The sequence below is a fragment of the Peromyscus leucopus genome, chromosome 8b (genome assembly GCF_004664715.2).
Source record: "Peromyscus leucopus breed LL Stock chromosome 8b, UCI_PerLeu_2.1, whole genome shotgun sequence".
NCBI classification, from domain to species: domain Eukaryota; kingdom Metazoa; phylum Chordata; class Mammalia; order Rodentia; family Cricetidae; genus Peromyscus; species Peromyscus leucopus.
The window spans coordinates 106,146,099-106,158,205 of NC_051086.1; the positions used below are offsets into that span (position 1 = coordinate 106,146,099).

The 12,107-nt window shown below is 45.0% G+C and overlaps 1 protein-coding gene across 1 annotated transcript; it reads left to right on the forward strand.

The window, feature by feature from the left end:
• The first annotated feature begins 336 nt into the window (after positions 1–336).
• LOC114703923 (fructosamine 3 kinase related protein) lies at positions 337–9,824 on the forward strand. Its single transcript, XM_028884968.2, has 6 exons — positions 337–546; positions 3,712–3,863; positions 4,598–4,689; positions 5,910–5,992; positions 8,360–8,482; positions 8,721–9,824. Exons 1-6 carry the CDS (start codon positions 406–408, stop codon positions 9,057–9,059), a joined length of 930 nt encoding a protein of 309 aa, XP_028740801.1. The 5' UTR covers positions 337–405; the 3' UTR covers positions 9,060–9,824.
• The last annotated feature ends 2,283 nt before the right edge of the window (positions 9,825–12,107 follow it).

Sequence of the window (12,107 nt, forward strand, 5' to 3'; positions counted from 1 at the left end):
AGTTCTGCTGGGTTGGGTAGAGCACGGAGGCGGAAGCAACCTCCCTCTGTCTTCACAGCTGACTGGGAACTGTTCTGAAGCAGTTTGAATTAAGATGTTAGCATGCCAATGACTCCAGGCCAGGATCCTTACCCATTTCCCCAGCTCCTGACGCCTAAGCAGCCGGAGTGAACCTGGGGTGTGGCCCTGCCTCTCACCCAATCCTAACCAGTCAGGTCCCGCCCCTCCAAAGGTTTCCCCGCCCCCTCTCCAGTGACGCAGTCTTGGCGAGGACCCGCCCCCCGTTGATTTCCCCGCCTTTTCCTTCTTGTCACCCAATCCCGTCACTGGCCTGCGTCTGCCCCGCCCCACCGCTAAACCAGCTTCTGCATCAGACCTGAAGCAGGTTGCTGTCCCGCAGCTATCATGGAGACGCTGCTTAAGCAGGAGCTGGGATACAGCTCAGTCAAAGCTACGGGTCACTCGGGAGGCGGGTGCATTAGCCAGGGCCAAAGTTACGATACGGACAGAGGACGAGTGTTTGTGAAAGTGAACTCCAAGGCAGAGGTAGGGCCGCCGGCGCTGGGTCAGGGTCCGCTCCTTGGCCCGGGGCTGAAATGGGGGCCTGGTTTGGGTCTAGGGTGTGTGCTGAGATCCCGAGCCGGCCGGGATTCTAGGTCTAGGTCTAGGTCCTTGGTGGGTAGCGCTAGGGCCCAGTCTAAAGCGATAGGCTCCGTCTGACCGCTGTCCACGCGTGACCGCCATACCCTGGCGGTCTCACTCTGGCCTTGGGCCTCCCTGCCTTTGCCCGCTCTGGCAGCAGTGGCTACGTGGGTGCTGCGCGTGGTATTCTGAGATTGCAGTGCCCACTTCTTTGAGAAAAGCCTTGTTTGGCGAGTTTTGAGAAACCTTGGAGTACCCGCATTTATCTGGAGCTTATTTCAACTCGAAGAGACTAAAGCTCACAAATCAAAGATCTTAAAGTATCTAACAATGTACTCACCCCACCACGTTCTGTTTGTGTGCAAACTTTTCCCAAAATGCCCTATTGCTTCATAGGGCGAGCTCCACTGCTTCAGTTGTGTTCCTGGTGGTTGTTAGCCCTTTGTCATTGTAAGCTGTTCATTCAGGGCTTCGCTGGAAGAGAGGTGGATGGCTTCCGTAGGACTTGGCAATGTCTTTTTGAATAAGACTGAAGGTGTTTATCTTCTTGCCAAGCCCTACACCTCACACACACTCAAAGTGCTTTTTTATTTTCTTAGAACTGGTTTCTGTAACCAAGGCTGACCTCCAAACTCAGGGTTACAGGCCTTAGCCACAAGTCTGGCTTGCATTTGTGTTCAGTTTCCTTTCAAGAAAGGAATTCTGCCTTTCACATGCGTGTCAACCTTTGAAATTATTTTCTCGAGGCTTGCCTTCAGCCCCCTACCTACAGACATCAGTTCACTGAACTCTGTCAACTGTCCTTGAAGTCACTCTTGCACTAACTTATCCTCAGTGCCAGGACTTAGTGTGGCAGTGATGTCCTTTTTCATATTCTACAGGCTGGCCTCAAACTCAGATTTGCCTTGCAGAGGTCCTGAGTTCAATTCCTATCTGTGAACCTACATTCTCTCTCTCAGGAAGTGGTTTGTTTGTTTTTTTTTTTTTTTAATTTTGTTTTGTTTTTAAAGACACAGTTTCAATCTATCCGTAGCCCAGGCTAGTCTGGAACTTACTATGGAATCCTCAGCCTCTCAAGTGGTAGGATTACACATATTAGTCAACATATACTGTTGCGTTCTTTTTTTTTTTTTTTTTTAAAGATTTATCTATTCAGTTTTAAAGATGATATGTATGTGTGTATATGTTGTGTGAGATGTGAGTGTGGTGCTCATGGAAACCAGAGGCATCAGATCCTCCTGATGCTGAAATTACAGGTGGTTATGACCTACCTGATGTGGGAGCTAGGAATTGGACTCAGGACCTCTACAAGAGCAGTATGCACTTTTAACCACTAAGCCATCTCTCTCCAGCCCCCTTATTTCCACTTCAAAGTCTATTTTCTAGTCTTTCTTTCTTTGATAATTTTCTTGCTTGCTCTGGAATATATAGTATGAGCAATGCAGGTACACAGGCCATATGGTAAACATCTGCTGATCCTAAATATACCTGTTGTGTTGGAAATCCAACTCTTCCGTGCTCTACTTTCTAGGAGTTAAGACTTTTAAGACTACCTGGCTGCTCTTGTATTTGCTTTCGTATGCCTTGCTAGGACCCACCTGGTCTAAGTTTTTTTTTTTCCCTACTTGATGGTTCTTTGTGACTCTTGTGAACTTACTTACGTGATTGGTTTTTAGATTGTTTCCAGACTTTGTTTTGTTTTCACAATGGTCTGACTGAGGCTTAATTTTCCTATAGGTCTGTTCATGAGTAGCTAGCTTTTTCAGACCACATAAGCAGTAAATTATGTCTGCAAAGGAGCTCTGCTTCTTAATGGCATCACAGTCTCTTTTTAAACCTTTCCTGAATTTTTTTTTTTCAATGCTGCCTCTTAAAGTAGTCTCTATCACCAGGACCTTTGCCAAAGTTTAGTTAGCTTCTCCTTCATATTCTAAATAAATTGATGTGAAGGTTCTATCTAGGACATATTTCTTATCTTCCTTCTCAGAAACTTTGGCCTGTTAGTGAGTAATTGTAACATTTGTAGTGTTTAGAATGGGCTGTGTGTTAGCTGCTAACTCAGTTAATCATAGCCCAAGCCTAAGAAATTTAGTATTCTCTCATTTTATAGGAGAGGAAATTGAAGCAGAGAAAGCTTAGGTAGCTTGCCCAAGATCACAGAGGTAGTAAGTATGAGAACAAGTAGAAGACTTTCCATGGCAGCACTGTTCAGTAGTGATTACATTTGGTATGTTCACACTGTGAAGTAGCACACATGATGAAGGTATAGCAAATACACCAGATCCCAGAACCCATATGACTCTGTGTAAAATGATCAAGCAGCACTCAGGAGGCTGAGGCAGGAGGATTGTGAGTTTGAGACCAGCATGGACTACATAGCAAAACCCTGTCTCATAAAACAAAACAAAACAACAACAACAAAAACCCCAGCAACACAAAAAGAATGACCAAACTGGCAGAATAGCTCTTTGATAGTAGAAGCCAGGCTAGCGACAGCTGTTCTGGGGGTGGGCAATGGCTATGGGTGACAAGAAGTAGAATTTTTGTTGGTATCTGGATCCTTGATCTTGATGGTGGTGATTGGCACATGTGGGAGGCAGAAGCAGGTGGTTCTCAATGAGTTCGAGGCCAGCTGGTCTACATAGCCAGTTCCAGGTCAGCCAAACAAAAACCAAACAAACAAAATGCAGTCCCAGCAGGGCGGTGGTATTGCACACCTTTAATCCCAGCACCCAGGAGGCAGAGGCAGGTGACTCTGAGTTTGAGGCCAGCCTGGTCTACAGGGTAAGTTCCAGGACAGGCAGGGCTATACAGAGGAACTGTCTCAAAAAACAAAACAACAAAACAAAAAAATGCAGTCCCAAACTGGGAAATTCAAGCTTGCTTATACCTGTGTTACTTTGGCACTTACAGCCTAATTTTCTGATGAGTACCCTGAAAACACTGTCTGTTTCTGTTGAGTCCTCTGTCTAGCATAAATGTGGTTTGAATTGTAATGCCAGAAGAAAGCATGTCTAAATAGTCTTTCTTTGGTGACCTTGGTCGTCTCCTCCATTGTTTTACTGACAGGCTAAAAGAATGTTTGAAGGTGAAATGGCAAGTTTAACTGCCATTATGAAGACAGAGACAGTGAAAGTACCCAAGCCTATCAAGGTTCTCGATGCCCCAGGAGGTGGGAGTATGCTGGTGATGGAGCATTTGGATATGCGGTATCTGAGCAGGTCTGTCTTGATGCCATCCTTTCTGGTTAAAAGCAAAGGCTTTATTTTTCCCCTGTGTGGTTCTTTTATTTTGGATTCTTGTATTTGGGGGCATGACTTCGAGGTGTGGTGTAAAGGACCATGACTGCATAGATGATGGCTTTACAGTGTGAGCGGCATGCACTCTCTGTCAACTGAAAGCCAGAGAGAGCACTCTCTCAAAGTGAGATGATCACAGAGACTCATTGCGAAGCCTAGGAAAGGTGGTCAAATTATGGGAACCTCCTGTTTCGATTTTGTCTGTTTATTTTTGAAACAGGGTCTCATGAAGCTGAGTCTTGATCCTCCTGCCTCCTCCTTCCTAGGATTCTTGCTATTGTGCCACCACACCTAGTTCTCCTCTTATTTCAATAGAATTAACCTTTTTAAAAGAAAGATTTATGTATTTTATTTTATGTGTATGGGTATTTTGCTTGCATGCACAGCACAAATATGTGCACCACATGCATGCCTGGTGTGATTGGTCCCTGGAACTGGACCCATCTGGACAATTGTGAGCTGCCACATGGGTGCTGGGAATTGAACCCGGGTCCTCTAGAGGAACAATCAGTGCTCTTAACCACTGAGTCATTTCTCCAGCCTCCAGTATAACGAACTTTATACTCAATGTTTGACCTGCTTTGTGTGCCTTGAGATCTCTCAGATGGATCTGCTGTTTGTGTGTCATCTGTTTAGTTCCTGCATTTTGGTTTTAGTCATGCCGCCAAGCTTGGGGCCCAGCTTGCAGATCTACACCTTGAGAACAAGAAGCTTGGAGAGCAGCTCCAGAAGGAGGCTGGCACTGTGGGTAAGGGACTGTGTGAGCCCTAAGGGACCCTGTCTGGAGAAGGGCCTTCAGCCAGCATGGGCTCTGGGATGGAGTAATGCTGTAGCCTGTGTTGATGCCAAAGCAAGTATGGTCACCCTAGGGCTGCACATTTGCAATGTAGTGAACACAAACACATATGATTGGCACAATGTGTCTTAGACATACTGAAAAACAGGAACTATCACTGGACTTGAAGCTGTGTGATGTTACAGTTGCTTTACGTCTAACTCTCCAGGAAGAAGTCTAATCAAAGTTGTTTAGGCTTTCAATACAAAGTGACTCCTTTAAACACATTGTCATCTCTTCCATGTACATACCATTCTTGAGACTCAGAATGACAGCCTTAATGCTGCCCATCTAGAACAAAGTATGGAGTTAGCATTGAGAGAATTTTCCAGTATTTTCAGGCTGACAGTTGATAATTCACGTGTACCTCATGTGCTAGACAGAATAGCTGATAGTCAGAAAGCAGATAATCCAGAAGCTACTGTGTACAGTTCTACTGGTGGGTCTTGGCAGCCTGCCCATCCTGTGATGATATACTGGCAGCCACCAGCCTGTCTCCTTGTCTTGTGAGGATCTCCTAATAGGCCCTGTTAACTGGCTTTCCTGTTGCTTCCAAACTGCACAGAATTCATTTGATTGAGATTTTCTTGAGTTTGGGGAGACACATGAGGTTGAGGCCATTCCAAAGTATAATAAATTTTTGTTTGTTTTTTTGAGATAGGGTTTCTCTGTGTAGCTTTGGCTGTCCTGGAACTTGATCTGTAGACCAGGCTGGCCTTGAACTGACAGAGGTCTGCTTGTCTCTGCCTCCCTAGTACTAAGATTCAAGGTGTGTGCCACCATCACCCAGCAAATATAATAGTTTTATCTGTCAAAAATGGAACTACATTGGCCACTGAAAAACCTCCTTTCCTGATGTATTTTTGACACTGTTATATATCGCTCCATTCTCATGCATCCTCTGGTACTTGGTTCTGCTTCTGGAATAGCTAGTGTCCTTGGGTTTTAAGTCTGCTAAAGCAGATGCTGTTCTGAGTGATCTGAGGCGTCTTGCTTACCTCTGGGTGTAAGCATGAGGCAGTAAGGGCATATTGACTGCAAAGCAATAACTCTAAGCTCCCTGAGTGGGCCGAGGGTCTCTTGGAACAAGGAGACAAGCTAGTCACCTTTCTTTGTTTCCTTTTGTCTAAAAGGGAAAGGAAGTGGACAGGAAGAGCGGCTCTTTGTGGACCAGTTTGGGTTTGATGTAGTGACATGCTGTGGATACCTCCCCCAGGTGAGTGGCATAGAACTTACTTCCATTTCATAGTCAGACTGGCTATTCAAACACAGTGGGGAAGTTATTCCTTTTCTGTGAGATTTTGTAAGTCTTGCATCCTTTTTTCCCCTGATAATTTTTAAGAAGTTGACATGAAGTAAATTCAAATGTTAGATTAAGATGGAAAATGAGACAGAAGGAACAGCAAGTTAGGATGTTTAATTTCGATGAGGGGTTAAAAATTAGAAAAATTTAACTTTTATTTTATTTTGTTTATTTTTATTATTTATTTATTTGTTTGTTTGTTTGTTTTTGGAACTCACTATGTAGACCTTGAATTCATAGACACCTGCCTGTTTCTGCCTCCCAATTCGTGGGATTAAAGGTGCATGCCACTATGCCCAACATATATATATATGCATGTGTATGTGTGGGTACCTGCTGAGGCTTGAAGGAATTAGATCTTCTAGCTCTATAGTCACAGGTGGTTCTGAGTAGCTTGACACGGTGCTGGGACCTGAACTCTGGTCCTCTACAAGAGCAGCAAGCACTCTTAGCTGCTGAGACATCTCAGCAGTTAGGTATTATAAGTAATGTGGAGATGATTTAAGTGTAAGGCAGGAAGTGTGTGGGTTCTGTTTAAGACCTTGAACATCTGAGGACTTTACTGTGAGTAGAGGTCTTGGGTCTACTCCTCTGTGGATACCAAAGCATTAAATTCTCAAAGACAGCACAATGACAGGGCATCATATCTTTCATGTTTATGGTTTTAAGTCCGTTCCCCTGGGAGTTTCTGCCTGGGAAGTGCTGCCTGATGTCCAGCAGATAAAGTAGATAGCATGACAGTTGTGACGGTCAGTTTTAATTGTCAACTTGTCACAACCTAGAATCACCTGGAGTCACAATGAGGAATTATCTGAATTGGGTTGGCCTTTGGGCAAGCCTGTGACAGATTTTCTTAGTTGGGTTACTTGATGTAGGAAGACCCACCCTGAATTTGGGCAGCACCATTCCCTGACTCTGGATGTGAATAGCTGTTTTTAGTTCCTACCTGCCTTGACCTTACTGAAATGATGGAACATAGTTTTGGAATTGTAAGATAAAAAACAAACAAATAAAAAATACCCCTAGGTTGGTTTTATCAGGGTATTTTATCACAGTAACAAAAAGCAAACAGGGAAGCTTTTTCCCAAAAGGAGTGAATGCAGAATCTGGAAACTTATAGATGTTTTATGGTGGGCATAGGGGCCATAGATTTAGAAATGTGTAGGAGGTTGTATGTAAACCTGCTTTGTATGGAGTTTTCAGATCCTACATGTTTAGGGTATATGTCCGAAGGCATTGGTCCTTCCTCTCTTACCTGTAACTCATGATGCATGTGTGTTCACGTGCAGATATGTGCATATGCCTATATGTGTGCCTATGTGTATAGTGTGTGTGTTTATGTGTATGTATGGTGTTTTGTCTTCCTGTGTCGTGTCCTGCTCTGAGCTGATTTACTCTCACATATCTAACTTACTTCCCTTCTGGGTGGTAAGCACCTGTGCTTGGACATTCTTCCTTGGCAGTTCTTTTGAAAGAGGTCCAAATGACTTTTCTCATCTCTCCCAGGACAAGGTAAAATGTGGCCAGGTAAGTGTTGGAAGATGGTCAGAAACAAGCCATGAGATCCAGAGGGTCAGCTAGCTCTGGCCTTTGTTCCATAGTTGTTATAATTAAATGGTTTTAGTTGATCTTCAGGCTTGGGAGGTTGCAACTGGTCACCTGGCATACCCTGCTTACCGTTCCCCTGGGACACTGGACCTACCGTCTGAGCCTATGTTGAGGCTTCATGCTGCTTGGTCCTCCCTCACCTCTTTAGCCTCCTGCAGCTGCTACCTCTCTTCATGCTTCCTGCAGCCCATTCTACTTTGGGATTACTGGGCACTCAAGTCTCCTTCAGTCCTGGAGTTTTCTGATAAAGTCTGTGTACTGGCTGGTTTTGTATATCAACTTGACACACACTGGAGTCATCAGAGGAAGGAGCCTCAGTTGAGGAAATGCCTCCATGAGATCTAGTTGTAAGGCCTTTTCTCATTTAATGATCAATGCCCATTGTGGGTGGTGCCATTCCTGGGCTGTTGGTCCTGGGTTCTATAAGAAGTGGGCTAAGCAAGCCAGTAAGCAGCTCCCCTCCATGGCCTCTGCATCAACTCCTGTCTCAGGGATCCTGTCCTGTTTGAGTTCTTGTCCAGACTTCTTTCAGTGATGAACCACAATGCTGAAGTGTAAGCCTAATGAACCCTTTCCTCCTCAACTTGCTTTTTGGTCATGGTGTTTCATGACAGCAATAGAAACCCTGACTACTAAGACAGTCTGCTCTCTCCTTTACTGTCTCCTGTGCAGGTAAATGACTGGCAGAAGGACTGGGTCACATTCTATGCCAGGCAGCGCATTCAGCCCCAGATGGACATGGTGGAGAAGAGGTCTGGAGACCGGGAAGCTCTTGAGCTGTGGTCTGCTCTGCAGGTGAGCAAGGCCTCTGCTGTATGCCCAGTGCCAACCATATGCCCCACTGAGCCCTGATACAGGGGAGGCACCAAAGCAGGGGTAGCATCTGAGTCTGCTTCTTACCACAGTGTCCCATCTGCTCTAAGTCGGGCACATCTGAGTACCTGCTCAGATACGTGGAACAGCACTTAGGAAAACATTTACACCTTCATATTCGTTGACCACTATGTTTAAGGCTCCATCTTTCTCTTTGCAGTTGAAGATTCCTGACCTGTTCCATAACCTGGAAATTGTGCCCTCCTTACTTCACGGAGACCTCTGGGGAGGGAATGTAGCAGAAGATTCCTCTGGGCCCATCATTTTTGATCCAGCTTCCTTCTACGGCCACTCAGAATATGAGCTGGCAATAGCCGGCATGTTTGGGGGCTTCAGTAGCTCCTTTTACTCTGCCTACCATAGTAAAATCCCTAAAACCCCAGGATTTGAGAAGCGCTTGCAGCTGTATCAGCTCTTTCACTATCTGAACCACTGGAATCATTTTGGATCTGGGTACAGAGGATCCTCTCTAAACATAATGAGGAATCTCAGCAAATGAACTGGCCAGAGGGCAGAGTCTCTTAGGAGTGTGATGGATCTTCTAATAAGATGACTCCATGTCTAGATCAAGTCTTACCATCAAAGCATCACTGTGAACTGAGGGAAGTGCCTCAGAGTCAGGTGGTCAGATTCCAACTATTTGGTCAAGGAGCTCATGATTTCCTCAGTCCTTTCCCTCATGAATTCTTCCCTTTTACTCCATGGCTGGATTTGCTTAAGATCCCTTGGTGTCCTGTTTCTAAGCTTTGTAAAGTACGGGTTATTTCAGAGGAAAGGTTATATAATTCTGAAGTTGTGTACGTTGTAAAACTGGCTAGATTAGGCCTCCCTGGTGATGTGAACAGTGACTTATGAAGTTTAGGTATAGCGAGCCACACTCTCCTGCCAAGGAAAAGAACTGTGAGTGACCGTGTTGGTGTGGTGGCTGGTGTCCACTGTGCCCTTCTCCCATCCCTTCCTGTCTGTTATCAACATTTCTGAGCTGTTCACAGTGATGCTTTGTGATGGCTTGATCTAGACATGAAGTCATCTTGTTAGAAGTTTTGAGTAATGACCAACTCTAAAATCAATGATATTCCCTTTGCTGTGTAGCGCTTCTGAACCCTGCTACAAGCTGAGCAGGTCTGGAGATTGGTTTGGGGACTGATCAAGCTACCAACTTTAGGGTAACTTGGCTCAGTTTAGGAGCCCAGAAATATTCCTGTTATGTCAGCTTTGTACTGTTTTCTTTTTCTTTTTCTTTTTTTTTTTTTTTTTTTTTTTTTTCAAGACAGGGTTTCTCTGTGTGGCCCTGGCTGTCCTGGAACTCACTCTGTAGACCAGGCTGGCCTCAAACTTAGAGATCCTCCTGCCTCTACCTCCCAAGTGCTGGGATTAAAGGTGTGCACCACCACCACCACCACCACCACCACCACCACCACCACCACCACCGCCCCCCCCCCCCCCCCCCCCGCCGCCGCCCCCGCCCCCACCCTGCTTTGTGCTGTTTTCTAACGTTGTCGTTCCCTTGTAACATATGAGCATCTGTATTAATATTTTTTTTTCTGTCTGTAGAAATGGGAAATTTCATGAATGACATTGATGTTGATAAATCTTTTTGCCTAAAAATTTGAATAAAATTGCAGTTGTTTCAGTGATGCCTGAGACTTATTTCCACATTTATGTACTCATTTATCTTAGCTGTTTGCCAGAAAATATTGTAGTGCTATATTGTGACAATAAATAGGTACAACTATTGTTTCTTCCTGTTTTGGAAGGGGACTGTATTAGTTATTTTTCTGTTGGTGTGATATAACTGGTGACACACTTGGTGACTCGAGCTGGGAGCTGAGAGCTCACATCTCAAACTGTAAGCACAAAACACAGACAGTAAACCTGGAATGACCTGCAGCTTTGAAACCTCAAATCCCACCCACAGTGACTTACTTCCTCTAGCCAGGCCACACCTCCAAGCCTGCCCAAATAGCACTGCCAACTGGGGACCGTGTATTTGAACATCTGAGCTAAGGAGGACATTTTCATTCAAACCACCACAGGGTCTCATGTAGCCTAGGCTAGCCTTGAATTCCTGCTTCTCCTCAGCCCTCTCCTTACCTCTTCTCCAGTTTGCTTTTTGTTTTTGTTTACAATATTGTCTTTAACACCCATAAAATTGAGCCTACTAGTATTTGAAGAGACTTAGTATCCTAGCTGTCTTGCCTCTGAATTGTTAGTGGTTCTTATTAGCCCTCTTTATCCAGTTGTGTCCTGTTCTCACAGGTTCTTTCTGTGTGCCTCTCATTGTAATTAGAGTCTGTCATGACTTGTGTGAAGGAAAGCTCAAGGGGCCATGAGAGGACAGGCTTTCCTTTCGAAATAACCTGGAAGTCTGTCCAGAGATTGATGACAGATTCGCATGAAATACATCCCTGGGATTTTTAGACACTGGTTACACAGAATAGACTAGAAACCTCCAGAGGAAGGACAGATCCTATGAAGAATCAAAATGCCTCAAAACTCCCAACACTTAAAGGAGCTGGCAAGCAATGGAGCCTTCTTAGTCTGAAAGAGAATGGCCTGACCAACCTGAAATTCCATACACAGTCATTGTGTCAGCCAATAACCAAGAAGTTTCTGGCTGTACTGTTCTCAGTGCTTTATGTCAAGGTGCAGTGGTAGGACGGGCCTCAAATGGAGACACCAGTTACATTTCCTGTAGATGACTGTTCTAGTTGTTCTTTTGTAGTGACCTTTCCACACTGTCAAGTCCGTTTACTTGATATGGGCTTGAAGGATCATAACCAGTAGTGTGGGGAGCAGAGGAGGCCTGTGTGCATTTGTGTTTCTTACATGAGCCTGCAAGACCAACACCAAAGCCCCAGACCTATGAAAATCTGGCAAAGCCTTTCCTCCAGCTGAAGCTCAGAGAAATGACAAGGCTTTCCTATGTTCTGAGTGTGAATGTTGATAGTACATGCAGAAAACGTCCGCCATAGCTTTTTACTCTCAGATATATACAGCCTGAAGACTGCTCCCCTACAGAGACTGCTCCCACTGAGATTAGTTAAGCTTGCCCCCTTGGTTTAGCTATACACCACAAACCCTGCCTGCTTGTTCAGCTGTAAATGATGAACATACTGAGATTCTGGGATTCTGAAGCTTTTCCATCAGAGAGCCCAGTCCACTATATTCCAGCTTTTCTGTGTGTCCATCTGTCGTTTTTTTCTTCATTTCCTCACCACCCCAATTAGGCCAGTCCCTGGAGCTGTGTAAGACCCAGCGCAGAGGGAAGGCAGAGAAATGGTGCTTGGCTTTAGAACCAGGTTAGAGAAGGCCCTTGGGGTGGAACCCTGGCTCTGGTGCCCACTCTGTCCACCATGATTGGGAATGCTCAAGCCACATTAGGAGGCCATATCAATGTACCTTGGTTGATAGTGTCTGCTGAGCCCACATTCCAATCATCCCACAGAGGTGCCAGATATAGGAATTATTAAAAAGTCTCAGGGAACCCTATCTCAGTTTAGAGGCAGGGACAGACCACAAGGACTACAGGGATAACTAGAACTGA